Source organism: Equus caballus, chromosome 8, assembly GCF_041296265.1.
Source record: "Equus caballus isolate H_3958 breed thoroughbred chromosome 8, TB-T2T, whole genome shotgun sequence".
NCBI lineage: Eukaryota > Metazoa > Chordata > Mammalia > Perissodactyla > Equidae > Equus > Equus caballus.
Genome location: NC_091691.1, coordinates 24278538 through 24295240, shown reverse-complemented (window position 1 = coordinate 24295240; position 16703 = coordinate 24278538). Strand labels below are relative to the sequence as shown.

The following is a 16703-nucleotide window of genomic DNA, read 5'->3' as shown; positions in this document are numbered from 1 at the left end:
AATATTTTTAAATTACAAAAGTCCTGTTTGTAGGCTGGAATTATGCTGGCATGTTATGTACTTTTAGCTCCTCATATTTTCTGGAGCCGGGAGTGGGGAGTCGGGGTTGTAAAGTGAACCTATTTGTCTCGTCCGGATTGTCTGAGCCCTCAGCCTTAGCCTGGATTTTCGGAGGGAAATGAATAGAGAAGGGAAGTAACTTTCTAAGGTCAGCGAATGAATTGGAAATAGGGTGGGTGATGGAAAAACATTTCTCAAATCACTGCCAGTCACCTGTTAAATTAGTTAATTTTTTAAAAATCCTGTGCACAGCCACAAGTCTTCCAGTGAATGTAAATATTTATTGGTTGATTTTGGTAATGTAAGGAGACAGTATTAGGAGAGGAACCCCCATTTAACAGAAAGCTCGGTCTGTTTAAAAGACCCATATGACAAATACACGTGGTTTTTAAATGCTTGTGGAATGCCTCTCCAGGGGGAAAATAAAAAGCAATTAAATAACATCAGTAATTTCCTTAACAGAAATCACTGCAGCCCTTGGTCTGTCATTCAGTCACTCTCTGAACCACAGTTTTATCCAGGCAACCCCGGAATCAGTCCTAAGTTGCTATGTAACCCTATGCAAAAATTCTTCTTATTTACATTTTATTAGAAAAATAACTCTCCAAAAGACCTTCTTTTGCCATTAAGGGGGAAAAAACCTATTGAAGAACAGAGAGACAAATGGTAAAATAATAGTAAAATAACTGAAGCATGCATTCTCTATTGCCTGTTAAGCACAAATTATTACTTGCATCAGGAAGGGACCCTGTGCATGCCTGCTCTGTCATTTCTCTTCCCTCCTTAGGGACATGTTTACAAATGGTGTCCACTGGTTCAGGACTCTTTCCCTGCCCCGATCCTTTGGAAATAATGTTTCCAAGCTTTTGCCCAGCCCTTTGTGACTTAAGTAGGAGGAAAGGGGCCACATGCTGAGAGATGCTCGCCTGCAGGAATCCCAGAGTCCAGGGGCACTACCCAGTCTGCCCTTTTCCCTTCCCTTTCCTGGAAATGAGGATGGCAAGGATGGCTTCCCTCTTCCTCTTCTCTTGACCCCTGCCCTGGGACAGCCTGCAGCACCCTTAGGTGTCTAAATCTGGGCAGAATCTCTTGGCCGATAGGGGTCATTCCTGGTGTCTCATGATCTGATAGACCAGAATATTAAATGACACTCAGAGAAAGCAGGCAAGTGGGTAACGACTGTGACCGAGGGGGACTTGGCTTCCATTTGTTTTTGCTTAGTTCCTCACCACTTGGTGTAAGTTCTGGATCCTCCTGGTTCAGGGCAAGCACCAACTGCCTAGGTGGCATGAGTTTCAGGGAGCTCTTACTAAGACTGTAAGCACTGGCTCAGAGAGAGTGTTCAGTTCTTAGGGTCACTCAAAGATGACGTCAAAGGTACAATGTCAACACTAAATTTTAAGGTGGCAAGTCTACTGGGTGAGGGCTGGCACAATGTATTTTATATACAGTCCAGCACACTGTTAATACAAAACAAATGATGGATAATTGTGTGGACCAGTAAGCTAAAGGAAACTTGATTGTGGGAAGTAGAGGGAGAAGCTCTTTGCAAGTGTCAGAAGAGGAATTTTTTTCCTTTTTTGGTGAGTAAGATTAGCCCTGAGCTAACATCTGTGCCAATCTTCCTCCATTTTGTATGTGGGATGCCTCCACAGCATGGCTTAGACGAGCAGTGCCATGTCTGCGCCCAGGATGCAAACCAGGGAAACCCTGGGCTGCCGAAGTGGAGCACACGAACCCAACAACCCGGCCATGGGGCCAGCCCCCAGAAGAGGAATTTTTAAGAGGTGTTAGGATAGTGGCTGCCAGGAGCCTTCTTAGCATTTAGAGAGGACCCACCGCATCATCATGTCTTAATCCTGGCTTCCCACTTCCATGGTTGGCCCCTGACAGATCAATCAGACAGCAGTTTGGTTATCAAAACCATACCTACCTGCCTTGAAATTGAATTTGAACCAAGAATACAGAATTTGCAAAATTTAGTATGAAACACGTAAGCCTGAGTTTTTCACTTGGATTATTATGCAGGTCTCATTTAGCATCCTTGTCTCTTGTCGCAGGCATGAGGCTTTGGAGTGGTGCGATTAACAGCCCAGGCTCCAGGCTCCAACTGCCTATGGGTTCAGATCCAGGTCCTTTCATTTCCTAGCAGCAGTGTGCCTCAGTTTCCTTGTCTGTAAAATGGGTGAACAATGGTACATACCTCACAGGGCTGGTAAAAGAATAAATGAGATAATGTCTACAGCACACTTAGTGCTGGGTCTTGCCCTTCAACCAAGCTTAGTAAGTATTAGCTGCTGAAATTGCCTAGGTCCCTGGAGGAGGTCTCTGGTTGGTGGTATGTAAGGGACCCCCGGCTTGAGCGCTACTTCATAATTTTCTTGGGGCCTCTATTTCTTCACTTGTGAAGTGAGGGGCTCTGGTGAGGCCCCTTCTAGCTCAGAAATGATATGATGGAAGGAAGGAAGTTTGTGTTAGCTACAGCTTCTGTTTATCAACACTTTCCCTTTCTCTTCTTTGAGCCATGATAAATGAAAACTGTCTTTTTACTTCCTTAAATACAGAAGTGAGCTTTTGAGAGTTCTCAAAATCAGCTCAAAGACAAGTCTAAATAATCTTGCATTCCTGATATGTAATGGGAGAGACCTTTAAGAAAAAGCCCTGCTTCCATACCTCTCTCTTGATGCATTATATTATTTGGGTATCTCTGTATGCTTCCAGTTTTGATCAATTACAATGAAGTGAAAGCATGGTTAGCATTTTATCAGTGTCCCCCCCCCCCCCCCCCCCCCCCCGCCCCTTTCTTTTAAGAGGCTTCCTACAGGGTAGTGTGGCCCCTAAGAGGTCATCAGATGCAGATTTCAGTCCATCAAGGTAGCTTTTTAAAGGTTGAGACCTCTGGGGGTGGAGGGGGGCAGTATTCTTTTGCTTTCTGTCTTTGTCGTTAACCTTGAGTGGATTGTGAAAAATGTAAGAAGGGAAGAAGGAAACTCAGAGGAGAGACGTTTCAGTAAAGAGCAGGTCTGCTGGGATTTTTTTCCCATCGTTGTCAGTCGGTGTATAAATTTCAGACAGACTTTAAAAATCCACTCAGGAAAACTGACATCCCCGTTTGTTCACTCCTGCTAGAAGCCTCCTGATTTTTATTTACAAGGTTCCTGCCACACATTCTGCCTTCCTTGAAAGCCCAGGCCATGACCTGCCTGTGGGTCCCTTCTGTTCTCACAGTGGATTTCATGGCCAGTGGCCTGGGCATGAATAACAGTTGGATGACATCACAGAGTTGATCACCAGATTTCACAGCTAATGAGCTTTTTCTTGGGAAAGCCTCAGATCTCTTTACAGAAGGTTACCCATCCCTGGTTTGGGCAAACCTTCCCATTTTATAGATGAAGAAATGAGCAGGTACAGATATGCCTGTTTAGTGTCACCTTGGACATTCTTAGTTAGATGATGTATATGCCAGCTGCTCAGCTAAGTAACCCTGCTCCTTAGCTTGAGTTTAGCTGTGGTTTTGATGCTTATAACAGCATTGATCACTCTAGCTAATGGTCACTGACCTCCTCCTTCCCACTAAGGGCTGCTGGCATAAGTGCCCCATAGACATTATTTTTTATAATGAATCTCAGTCTGGATTTCCAGTAACAATTTTCTGCAGGAGTGGGCTGCTTTTGGAGTAATAAGCATTAGGAACCTTTACAGTTTAAGAATTTAGAAACCCACACCTTCTGGGCCAGGCACGGGTACTGCCAGTCTCCTAGGAGAACTGAGTTCTGGCCTGCAGCGCCCTCACCCTTACTGAGATCAGCTCCCGGGCACCGCAGGAAGAGGGGTTCCTGTCCAAGAGTGTGGGGCACCCACCTTAGGGCAGAGTGTTGAAAATTCAGGGCGTTCTCCTTGGCAGCCTCCAAGTCAGGCAGCTCGATCGGAACTCCGGCCTGCACCACCCCACGTTTTACGCTGACTCCCTCTCTACCTGGAAAGGCAAACCAGAGGGCAGAGAGGGCAGCGTCAGGGGATCGCCCAAGCCAACTGCCCGCGTCCGGGGGAACTGGGCCACTGACCGTATCCCGGGTTCGCCGGCATCAGGTCCCGGTCCCATGGCTTGTGCAAACCCGGGAACCCGTGTGCCCGCTTCCTGGGGCACAAGGACGTGTACCCGGCGTCGCGTGCAGGGCTGCCCGCCGTGGCCTCTGCGCCCCGGGGCCCCCGCGAGACGCCCCGCAGGACCACACAAAAGACCCCACCCCAGGCCGAGCGTGCATTTCCTGTTCGAGCGGCGGCGGCGTGCAGCCACCCATGTGCATCCCGCGGCGCGCGGGCCGGGCGGGGCGCGGGGCACGCCCCCACGCAGCCCCAGTCCCCGCGCGCCGGCCGCGAGGGGCCGCCCTCGCCGGGCCCGCCCCCGTGTCACCGCAGGCCGGGCTCCCTTTGTGTGCGGCCCGAGCGCCGCGGCCGCGCCATTGGCCCGCCGGCCCGGGGGGCCAGCCCCTTCCTGGCTCGCCTCATGCATATGCATAAGCCCCCCGGCCCTCCCCGCGCCGGCCCCTCCCCGCCCCCTCCCGCGCGGGCGTGCGAGGCGCGCGGCGCGGCTCCCTCCTCGCGGCAGCGGGAGCCCGAGCCCGAGCCCGAGCCCGAGCCCGAGCCAGGGCGAGCCGAGCCTGCTCCGGGCGGGCGGCGGCGGCGGCGGCGCCGCTCCAGCCATGTCAGCGCGCTCGAGCTTGGGCCCACCATGAGCCATGGCCATGTCCGTGAGCGCCGAGGACGACGACTATGAATCGGAGCCGGACCAGGTCGGCGGCCCGGGGTGGGGCTGAGGGAGGGACCCGCCGCCCGCCCGACCTCCCGAGCGACCGACTGACGCGCCCCGGGCGGCCGCGACGCCGCCGCCGCCGCGATGAGGAGAAAGTTTTGCAGCCGCCGCCGGCGGGGCCGCCAGGGCCGGGCCCGAGCGGGGCGCGGAGGAGCGCGGCAGGCCGGCGGGCGCCGCGGGCCCCGCAGCCGACCCGGGCAGGGGGCGTGTGCGGGCGGCCGCGCGAGGGTGGCCGGCCGTGCCGCGGGGACAATGTGGGCCTCGCCGTCGGGCGGGCCCTGCCGGCGCGGGCCACGGCCGGCGGGCAAGTTGCGGGTGCCGGCGCGGGCGGCCGGGGCGCGCCGCGCCCTCCCCTCGCGCCCTCGCCGCGGCCCACGCGCGCGCCGGGCGCACCCGGACCCGGGGCCGGCGCCGCCTCGCTTTCCGTCGGCGAAGTTGCACCGGGACCCCCGGCGTCTGGGCCGGAGGGCGCACGGGGCCCGTGGGCCCGACGGCCCGAGCTTTTGTCTGGGCGCCGCGCGCCCGCCGTGGGCAGACGGAGACAGGAAGGGGTGCGAGCGGCGGCCGGCGCGGGGAATCCGGAACCCGGGCGAGTCCGCTCCGCGCGGCGGCGGGAGGAAGCCGTGACCCCAGATGGCAGCGTGTGGCCGCGGTCGGATTTAGAAGGGAAAGCAAGCTCTCCTGGGACCGGGGGGAGAGATGCGTGTATAAAACAAAGCCCTGGGTGTGTTTACGGCACGAATTTGCTCCGGGAAGCTTCGTGTCTAGGAAGCGGGGGAAGAAAGTTGAGGTTTTACGAAGTATAATCGGCACGGTATTTGCACCAGGACGCGGGCTGGATGGAGTCGCCCGGGGAATTAAGCGGTGGACGGGCTGAGTTATGCTGTGGGCATGGGGCTGGCGAGTGAGATGCTTGCTTCCAGTCCGGGGCGCGTCTCCTCGGTGCAATAAGGAGGCTGGGGAACGTGCAGGCCGAGCTGTGGACGCGTCTGTCTCCCGCCCCTAGGTGGGATTGAGGAAGCGCCACCTCTGCCGCACTGAAGTCGGAGCTGACGTTTTATTCCGTGGTTTCATTTGACAAAGTTAAGTTGTGTTGTTTTCTCAGTTTTGCTGGACGTTTCTCAGCCACGTAGACCTTGTGAGGTGTTCCTGAATCTCATGGTTTTAGGGCTTGGATTCAGCCAGAGACAACCCAGGCGGTTTGGGCTCGGAACTTCTCTCGAGTCAGTAGCACCTTCGGTGAGTGGCTCTCAATTACTGCTGCTTAGTTCACACTTCAAGTCTTGGTTTGGAATTTTCGGTTCATTTCGGTCTGTCTGATCCCTGCCAGCAGTTTACCATTTCTGTGGCATCTGGTCCTTAATGAGACTCTTGTGTTCAGCGTTGACTGTGCTTTGGTATTCCAGGATTGAGGTTCCTGTTACCTGTTTTGTTTTGTTTTGTTAATTTGGCCACACCCTATGGCCTGTGGTAGATACAATCTTTGACACTGCAGGAGACAGCACCTCGGGTGTCTCTGGGCTTAAAACCACGCTTTCAGGTCCTGCCACTCCTGAGACACTTCCATCAGGAGAGGACCTGTACTCCCTGTAGCCAGATTTTCTTTCCTCCTCCTCTGGTCAGTCGGCCGGTCGTGGCACTTCTGGAGTTGTTAACAACAGACGTTCTCGAGGTTGCGATATTCACTCTACAACGACTTTTTCCACTCAGTGCACTGAAGGAGATAACATCTAAGCCAGATCCGTGGGCAGCAGGTTTTTCCTACAGTCCCAACAGAGAAGACAGTTGTCAGCGAAAGTAACCTGCTCTTAGGGACACTGTGGCTGTGGCTCACTGCTGCCAGCCTCCCCCCACCCTCTCACCGGTTTTCTCAGCCCTGGGATTTCTTGGGCCGGAGGAGAGTGGCTTCCTCTAAGGACCTCGAAGGCATTTGTTTCTTCCACACGAGAGCCAAAGTCTTTGGAGTCTTAGATCGCAGGCTCTAGACCCCGCTCTTCTCTAAGTAAGTCTCCTTCTGGGAGGGCTCAGGAGGTCTGACTCCTGCGGCTTCCACCCCACCCTGTCGGAATGGGTTTGACACCAGAGGAGCAGCCCTTTTGGAGGGAGGACAGGTGGAAGTCCTGGAGTGCGGGCAGGCAGGTATACTCGCCCACCTGCTGCATGAAAAGACCCGCGGCAGCCGCTGGGAAGTCACTGTTGCCCAGCCCCTCACTCCCACCCCTCATCAGAATTTTCCTGCTCCACCTTAAAAGTCTGTGCTCTTCTCCCATCCCCACTCGAGGCTGGTGTCCAGTCCTGGGCAGCATTGGGCTTCCTTCGGCCTGTTCTTCTGGGCTGGCCTGTCTGCCCCGTACCTTTCCACAGCAGCCAGGGTTTCCCCTGCTCCCGATGTTGCAGCCTGTGGGACTGGAGCAAGGGGGTGATGGTGGGTAGGAGGAGACCCCTTGCACGCCCTGTGCCAATGCCCACCCTTAGCTGGGACTTCTCCTATGGACTTCATTTGCTTCTCCAGTGCAGAATGTGTCAGAAAATTCTTCAGCTCTGCTTTTGAGTTTGTGGAGATGCCCCTTAAAGAAGGGCTGTTAGGTGAGAAGAATTCTTGTTCCATCTTGTTTGTTTGTTTGTTTTGAGGAAGATTAGCCCTGAGCTAACATCTGCCGCCAATCCTCCTCTTTTTGCTGAGGAAGACTGGTCCTGAGCTAACATCTGTGCCCATCTTCCTCTGCTTTATATGTGGGACACCTACCACAGCATGGCGTGCCAAGCGGTGCCATGTCCACACCCGCGATCCGAACCGGTGAACCCTGGGCTGCTGAAGCAGAATGTGCGAACTTAACTGCTATGCCACCAGGCGACCCCTATCTTGTTTCTTTTAACCCCTGAAGTGAAAATACATTTATTTCTTTTTTCCTATAAAAATGATTGTTGCTTATTTAAAATAATAAAAATAGTAATATTTAGGAAATTATGAAGAAGAAAATCTTTTGGAAATTTATGCAGCCCTAACCACTGTGTTACTCATTATAGCTTCTTACACAGTGAAATTTTAAGATGGTTCCCTGAACCTTCCAGAAATTATATGCAAAAGTTTTGTGATTTTATGCCTGTGCATTTTTCTGGGGAAAAAGGTCCTTAGCCTTCCTCAGATTCTCCAGAGGTCTTCCCACCCACTGGGTTTCTGTGTGTTTTTATTCCCTTGCTCTTTACCCTCACTATATAAACAAACGGAAGCCCTCCCCGGATTCTACAGGTGTGTGCTAAGGGGCCCGTGATGCTGCTAAAATCCAGCTTTTCTTTGGCTGTCCATTATGCCGGAAGATTTGGAAACAGACATAATACTGAAATAAATCTATGGTATGCAGTAGGATGCAACATTAGCATGACAAGGAATTCCATGCTGTTTGGGGGGCCATAGCTACCCCTTGGGCTAAGTGTCACTGTGCTGCTGTTACGGTAATTTGGTGGGAAACATTGAACTATCTTGATAGTAAAAACACACAGCCACGTTCTGCTGTTTTTCTCACTGACTCCTCTTGACAGTTGAAACTCCAGCCTGCTCCCTTCTTGAAACTCTTCCTTGGCTCGAGATGCCACAGCCTCCTGCTGCTCTTCCTGCCTTTCTGGCAGTGGCTCTTCAGGTTGCTCATTCTTGCCTGGCCCTCAAATGTTTTTAGTCCTGAAGGCGCTGTCCAGGGCCCTCTTTCCCCTCTCCCTGTTCTCCCTGGGCAACCTCGCGGATTTAACTAGTTTAACGCTGTGGCGCTGATTCCCTGTTGTGTGTCTCAGCTCCCGTCCCTCCTGCCTGCTCCGCCTTCCTTGGATGTGCCCTGGGTCCCTCAGTTGCCACGTGTCTATGGTGGAGTCGCTGTTCTCTGCCCTCTCCTAAGTCCCTTGTTCTGTTGGTCAAGCCAGAAGCTTCTGAGTCTCTCAGGACTCTTCCTGCCTGTGTACCCCATGTTAGTCAACCTCTTGGGTTGTTGAAACCCAGGGCTGCTTCTGAAACAGCCTGAATCATCTCCTCGTCTGCGGCCTCTGCTTCTGCCTTCATAATCTTGAGCCTGGACTACTGAAGTATTTTCAACTCATCTCCCTGCCTTTCATCTTGCCCGTTGCCCCAAAAATATTCACTCTCCACACGGTTGCCGGAATACAATCATGTTGCTCCTGCATGTGAAGTCCTTGAACTACTCTTAGGGCCACCATTTCCCTAATGTGGTGTATGGGGCTCTACAGAATTGGGCTTCTGCCACCTCAGGGCTGTATTCCAGCAGCCATATCAAGCTATTCCTTGAATGTGTCGTGTAGTTTCACATCTGTATCTTACTCTTCCTTCTGCTTAAAATATCCACTCCCTAACCCCACCCCTACCCTTGGCCTGCAGAGTCCCATTCTCCCTCTAAGACTCACCTGAGTCACCACCTCCTGTGTCTGTGACACTTTTCCCAACCTCCCTTCCCAGTGAGATGCATTTCTTCTGGGTCAGCATGTCAGGGTTCAGGCTTTAGAGCCGCCACCTGGGTTCATATCTCAGCTTCTTGTTTACTGACAGTATGACACTGGGCAGCTAACTGTGCTGTGCCTCAGTTTCCTCCTTTCTAAATGGAGATAATAATAAGTCGTACCTCACAGATTATTGATAAAGGTATTGAAGAGAGTGGTTACTTCAATAAATATTATCATCATCACATTGCATTGCATTTATGTGGTTACATGTCTTTCTCCCCCCAGACTAGTGCCTTTGAGCGTAGGGAACACAGACAACAGAGGTGTAGTCCCTGCACCTAGCATTGAATCTGGTACATAATTCACAGCCAGAAAACACTGGGGTGGGTATGTGGGTGAGTGAATTTTGTGGGTGAGAGAGTTAATGAATGAGTCTCCAGTGTGGATCATATACTTGATTGGCTAGTGGTAATGAGCATCTTTTCATGTGCTTATTGCCCACTTGTATATCTTTTTTGGAGAAATATTTGTTTAAATCCTTTACCCATTCTAAAATTGGGAATACTTGTCTTTTTATTGTTGAGTTGTTAGAGTTCTTTATATATTCTGGATACTAGACGCTTACCAGATGTATGATTTGTAAATATTTTCTCCCATTCTGTGGTCGTTTACACTTGATAGTGCCCTTTTAAGCACAAAAAGTTTTAATTTTGAAGTCCAGCTTATCTTTTTTTCTTTTATAGTCTGTGTTTTTGGTGTCAAATCCCAGAAACCATTGCCTGATCCAAGGTCATGATAACTCTTATGTTTTCTTCTAAGAGTTTCATAGTTTTAGCTCTTACATTTAGGTCTTTGATCCATTTTTGAGTTAATTTTTGTTTATACTGTGAGGTAGAGGTCCAACTTCATTCTTTTGCATGTGGCTATCCATTTGTCCCCACACCATTTGCTGAAAAGACTGTTCATTCCTTCACTGAATTGTGTTGACCCTTGTCGAAAATCAGTTGATCATAAATATTGTGAGGATTTATTTCTGAACTATCAATTCTATTCCATTGATCTATTTGTCTGTCCTTATGCCAGGACCACACTGTCTTGTTTATTTCAGCTTTGTTGTAAGTTTTGAAAAATCAGGAGGTGTGAGTGCTCCCACTTTGTTCTTCATTTTCAAGATTATTTTGGCTATTTCAGGTCCCTTGCATTTTCACTTGAATTTTAGGATCAGCTTGTCAGTTTCTGCAAAAAAGCCAGCTGGGATTTCAGTAGCGATTGCAGTGAATCTGTATAGATCACTTTGGGGAGTATTGCCATCTTAACGATATTAAGTCTTTTCAATTCATGAACATGGGATGTCTTTCCAGTCATTTAGGTTTATCCAAGTATTTTAGAGATGAGGGATTGAAGAGTTTCTGCCCATGAATATTCTGGAGAGGAGGATCTGATAGGAGGTACTCAGTATTTGTGGAATGAATGAATGAGAGAACTACCTTAATAGTATTTCTTGTAAGCATATTACTTATGAGTTGCTGATGGAAAAAGGATGTTGGAATACTAAGATTTGGGTGTGTGGGCATATGAACTCTAGCTTTTCCTAACCAGATAGAGCTGAGGATATGGATCCTGGACTGAGAAATCAACAGGTGGCCTGCAGTTCTAAACAGAAGTTGGATGCCCTCACTGCCTTTTGCTGAGAACATTTCATGCTAAGAGGCGTTCTTGGTTACTTAAACAAATAGAGGCAAGGGTAGGATAGAGTAAAATCTAGTATTGGTTTGTAAACTTTTAGATGTCACCCAAAAGAGATTAGGACAGAATTTTCTTGCCAAATTGAGAGGCTTGTTCACCTTCCCTAGTAGAGACTCTCTGATGTCTTTCTTACCTGTTGATTTTCTCAGCGGTCTTTATTAGGATCCTGCATTTCAGGTGTTGCTCAGTTGACTCCTAACAAGCCAGCTTGTGCACACTTCTACAAATGCTGGCTCGTGAACTGCAGGCGGTGGCAGCTTTCCTAGCTGGATTTGGCAGCTGGCTGGAGAGGGCCTGAATCAAGGTCTTCGGAAACAGCAGCTCCTTACACCTCTTCTTTTGAGGCGCTGTCTGTCATTTGCTCTGTCATTTTTCCGGGATGTCTTAGCTGCCATTGAGATCCAGGCAGATTTCTTTCTTTCCATAGGTTGGGAGTGCGTTTTGGAAAGCACAGGGACGTGGGCTTGTTCCACAGTCACATACAAGCTTTGTGACCCTGGCTGGATCGGCCCACCGTTTTTCCTTCTGAGAGACACTATCCTCATGGCCAACAAGTCCAGAGGTGCCCAGTGGCTATTTATACCTGACGTTCCTGAGGGGGAGGGAAGAGCTGTGTTTGGACTCCTGGAATTTTCTTTTCAGTCTTTCACCAAAGAAGCTAGTCCTTGGAGTCTCCTGCTCCAGGGTCAGAGTGTGAGCCCTTCGCCTCTGCTTTTGTCCTTGGAGGCTGGACCGTGCGCTGCTCTCTCTTTACCTGACTCGAGGCTTTGAAGCGCCAGCCTTGTTGCCCGTGTTTCAGGGGTTTGCGGAGTGAATCGGTAATAGGACATGTGATCTTTATCAGAAAGTCTTCGGGCTGTGAAGAGAGGCAGAAACCTTCCTGATTTCCATTTCTCTGGAAGTAGGTGTGCTTCTCTGCCCCTCCTGTTGGCACCCGTCACACAGGGTGTCGAGGCCCTGGCTGTGAACCGTCCCAGGGCGTGGGGTCAGTTCTGTGGACTCTCAGGGACTCTTGCCCTCCTTGTCCGCACATCACTGTGGTTCACAGTGTTCAGAATGCCCTTTGGGGGTGTGCACATCCTCTGCCGCCTTCTTGACCTTGGGCCAGTCATTCAACCTCTGGCTCCACTTTCCTCATCTGAAAAGTGATGTCTCTCTTAGGGTTATTACTGGGAAAATAGGTAATGTCATGTAAAATGATGAGTACAACAGCAGGCACTCAGCGAATAGCCACCTTCACTGCTGTCACCGTCCTCGTCGTTGTTGCCTCCACCCGGCTCTCCTTGCTGCTCTTTGGTCAGCTGCTGAGTTTTCAAGTCCAGCGGTCCCTTATGTGCCATTCTCAAATCCAAAGGCTCTGAAAACTGTTCTCTTTTTTTTTCATTACTCATCTGGCAGCAAGACCTGGCCTGAACTGACGTACATGATGTGTGGGCCGATTTATCACGCTTAAGGTGTTATTGCTGCATGACAAGGGGCACCCCAGACCTCACTGTTGTATAAGGACTGGTATGAGGAGGCCTGTGAGACCCTTCATTGCTTGAAGGAAGAATAACTGGTGTTGGAGCAGCCCCTTCCCCCAGGCAGCTGGTTGGTGTGTAGGCCTGCCCATGGGGCCCTCCCTGATGACAAGGCCGCGGGCTGGCCTGCCCCAGAGGTGAGGGTGGGCATGACTGAGTGAGTCTGGAGTGGCTTTGTGGGAGCGATGGGGTCAGGGCAGGGGGAGGTGAGGACAGATGGACCAGTGAAGCCGGCTCTCGCGTCTCCCTCTCCTCCTTGGAGGGCAGAGCAAGTTGAGCGGGATAAAGGTCCAGGGCAGCCCAGCTTCCTGAGGTGGGCACCTCAGCCACCAGAGACTTTGCAGTTTCCTTGAATGCTGCAGGCTGTCGGGAAAATAAATCTGAGGGAAGGATCCACTTAGGGGTCAGTTTCAAAAGGTGTGTGTGGGACAGGGTCTGTGAGATTTTTCCGCAGGGCCCACTGCACTGCAGAAGAAAATGGATGACGATGAGGCTTTATTCACGGGAAAAGGTGGACTGTTTTTCTTCCTGATGTGGTTATAAGTTTCTCGGCAGCCCCTGTGGTGTTGCCCTCCTGGCAGGAGGGCCCTCCTCACTGTTACGGTACATAGTAACCACACGTCTGGGCCCAGGAGCTAACAAGAGGATTGGGATTTTGTTTAGGGATCTGAGTCTGACAAGCAACTAAAATTAAAAAGCTGGACCTAGACTGAAGGTTGTTGAACTGGCTGAGAAGGGCTTTCAGCGTTAGATGCCAATTAGCTCAGATAGTTTTGAGGGGAGTAGTGTGTCTCCCTGACAGATGAACAAACCATTTCTCAGCAGACTCGTGCTGCTCATAAAGGTGCTTCAGACAAGACACACTCGACCATCCTGGTCCTTCCCACTTCAGATCCCCGGTGCATGTGGGACCCCGGCAGCATCCTCAACAGCTGGCCCAGGAGCTCCACCACAGATCCTTGTTTGCAAGAGGCTCTGGAGCTGGTGGCCAGGATGTAAGAACCTCAGGGCAGGACCTGTTGTTGGCATCCTCTGTTTGGCATTTAGCATCACTTTCTGTTCACCTGCCTATCTCTGTTTTCCTTTGAGTCACAAAGAAAGAAGCTTTTGGATCCCATTTAGAGAAGGTTTCAGAAGTCAAGTTTCCTTAAGGTTACTGTCTCATCTCTTGGGGTTTGTTTGGTTTATTGAACACATGCTATGTGCCAGCCGCCTTGTTGAGAGGCAGTGGTGACAAGACACCCTTGATAACTGCCTTGCTGAGCTCCCTGTTAAAGGGAAGAGCCACGGGAGAACTGACAGTTGTGATAAGTGCTGTGATGGGGGCCCACAAGAGGCACCCCGAACCCAGTGCAGGGTGGTCAGGGAGGGCTGCCAGAAGAAAGCAGTGTGTCAACTGGGTCCTCTCCAGGGAAGCACAGGTAGCAGAGCCTGGCCTGAGGTGTGGGGGCCACGGAGGGGTCTTGAGCCAGAGCATGCTGCCATCAGGAGCAGAGGTGCCTCTGTGTCGGTTTCCTGGGCTGCCATAATGAAGTACCACAAACTGGCTGGCTTAAAACAGCAGAAACGTGTTCTCTCGTAGTTCTGGAGCCCACCAGTCTGAAATCAAGGCATCAGCGGGGCCCTGCATCCTCTGAGGTCTCTAGGGAAGGAGTCTGCCTTGCCTCTTCCAGCTTCTGGTGTTTGCTAACTTCCTTGGCATTTCTTGGCTTGTAGAATGCATCACTCCAGTCTCATGGCCATCCTCTCCCTGTGTCTTCACATTCCATCCCTCTGTGCCTGTGTCCAAATTTCCCCCTTTCATAAGAACTCCAGTCATATTGGATTAGGGCCTACCCCTAATGACCTTATTTTAATTTGGTTACTTCTATAAAGACCCTATTTTCAAATGGGGTCACATTCTGAAGTACTGGGGTTAGGACTTCAACATATCTTTTTGAGGGGCACAGTTCAACCCCTAACACCCTCTCCTGGGGTATGGCCAGCCCTGCAGCCTCCCGTTTCACCGTCCTGTGTGTTCTCCTGCAGAACCGGGCGGTAGGTCGGCCCAAGGGGAAGCTGGGCCCGGCCTCCGCGGTGAAGTTGGCCGCCAACCGGACGACGGCGGGAGCTCGCCGGCGCCGGACGCGATGCCGCAAGTGCGAGGCCTGCCTGCGGACGGAGTGCGGAGAGTGCCACTTCTGCAAGGACATGAAGAAGTTCGGGGGCCCCGGGCGGATGAAGCAGAGCTGCATTATGCGGCAGTGCATCGCGGTGAGTGCAGCGGAGGGGCACCCCTTCCTGAGAAGGGTGCCGCATGCGGCAGGGTCCCACGCTTCTACACCCCCGGGAGTGGAGGTGGCAGCGCTTCCTTCCTCCCAGACCCTGGCCCTCCCCTGAATCCAGACCCCACCTTCCTCTGCACCAGGCTGGTTTGTTCATCTGCTTGTTGGTCTGCCCAGAAAGGGGGCTCCGACTCGTACTGTTTTCATATTCCACGTTGCAGGTCCTGGGGCAGTCCTGCCATGTGCTCAGGCTCCTTTTTCTTGATAGTCTGATGGTCTTAGAACTCCTTCCTTCCCTAGATGACCGAGTACTTTGAAGTCTCTGCCATTAAAGATGTTAGGGCAGCTTGTCCTGTCTGTGACCCCGTTGCCAACATTTATGGTCCAGTTCACGACGGTTCTAGGCCCTCCCTTCCTTCCTGTCCTGCCTTCAAAGTCAGAGGTCTGGGTGGAAGGTCAGTAGCCCTCCTGAGGGGACTGCCCCAGATAAGGAGGACTGATTTATGGAGCCCAGGAGCTGGCCTCCTGGAGAGGCTGGCCAACCCCTGCAGACAGCCTTATATCTGGCTTTGCCCCAGGACCGGCAGTGGATGCAGACGGGTGACTTGGCATGGTCCCGGCATCTGCCTGTGCTTCCACCTGCACACACCCACCCACTCTGCCTTCCCTAAGGCACTGCTCACAGGAGCCCCAGGGTCCTCCCTGTGGGAATAGTGATCTCCGTTCTCCCATGGGAAAGCAGCCACTGCAGGAGGGACAGACCCTTGACCCGGGATGAGCTTCCCCGCAGGCCCAGCCTGGCGTTGGGTGAGACTCTCCCTGGCCGCTGCTGCCCCTCCAAGCCCAGGGGCACCTTCCGCCTCTCCCTCCACGCAGACACTGCTGGTGTTTTTGTTTTTCCTTTTTTTTTTCTAATTGTGGTCAGAAACACGTAACATAGAATTTACCGTCGTAGCCGTTTTTAAGTGTGCAGTACGGTAGTACTACCTATATGCTCGTTGTCGTGCAAACCGATCTCTAGAACTTCTTCATCTTGCCACGTGGAAACTCTATGTCCAGTGAACAGCAGCTCCTCTTGCCCTCCCCCCAGCCCCTGTCAGCACCTTTCTACTGCACTCTCTGTTTCTAAGTGTGACTCTTTTAGACGCCTTATATGAGTGGAATCATGCAGTATTTCTCCTTCTGTGACTGGCTTATTTCACTTAGCATGATGTTCTCAAGGTTCATCCATGTTGTAGCAGGTGACAGGATTTCCTTCTTTTTAAGGGCTGAATAATATTCCATTGTATGTAAAATACTCCATTTTCTTCATCAGTTCCTCTGTTAACGGACATTTAAATTGCTTCCACCTCTTGACTATTGTGAATAATGCTGCAGTGAACATCAGTGTGCCCAATATCTCTTTGAGACACTGTTTTGAATTCTTTTGTGTTTATACTCAGGAGTTGGATTGCTGGATCACATGGTAGTTCTCTTTTTAATTGTTTGAGGAACCTTCATACTATTTTCCACAGAGGGTGCTCCATTTTACATTCCCACCCACGGTGCACAAGGATTCCAGCTTCTCCACACCCTTGCCAACACTTGTTATTTTCTGTTTTTTGATATTGGCCATCCGAATGGGTGTGAAGTGATAGCTCCTTATGATTTTGATTTACATCTGGCTGACATTAATGATGTTCAACATCTTTTCATATGTTTGTTGGCCATTTGTATGTCTTCCTTGGAGAAATGTCTCTTGACGTCATTTGCCCATTTCTTAATTGGGTTGTTTGCATTTTTGTTGTTGAGCTCTAGGAGTTCTTCATATGTTCTGGATAATTAACCCCTTATCAGATATATGGCCTGTACATATTT

At 51.0% G+C, this 16703-nt stretch overlaps 1 protein-coding gene and 1 long non-coding RNA gene across 23 annotated transcripts in view; one reads left to right on the top strand and one right to left on the bottom strand.

The window, feature by feature from the left end:
- The window catches only part of KDM2B (lysine demethylase 2B), a 118105-nt gene that overhangs the window by 81845 nt on the left and 19557 nt on the right, over positions 1-16703 (top strand). For all 22 annotated transcript variants that reach the window (XM_023647189.2, XM_070220233.1, XM_023647191.2 and 19 more), the window contains one exon: positions 14611-14835. In XM_023647189.2, coding sequence (XP_023502957.1) covers positions 14611-14835 — 225 coding nt within the window. The remainder of the gene's footprint in view (positions 1-14610; positions 14836-16703) is intronic.
- On the bottom strand, positions 322-4408 carry LOC102151107 (uncharacterized). The gene is made up of 3 exons (XR_290723.4): positions 4125-4408; positions 3922-4036; positions 322-2234 (listed from the first exon to the last, which is right to left on the bottom strand). It is a non-coding gene; the product is annotated as an uncharacterized lncRNA (long non-coding RNA).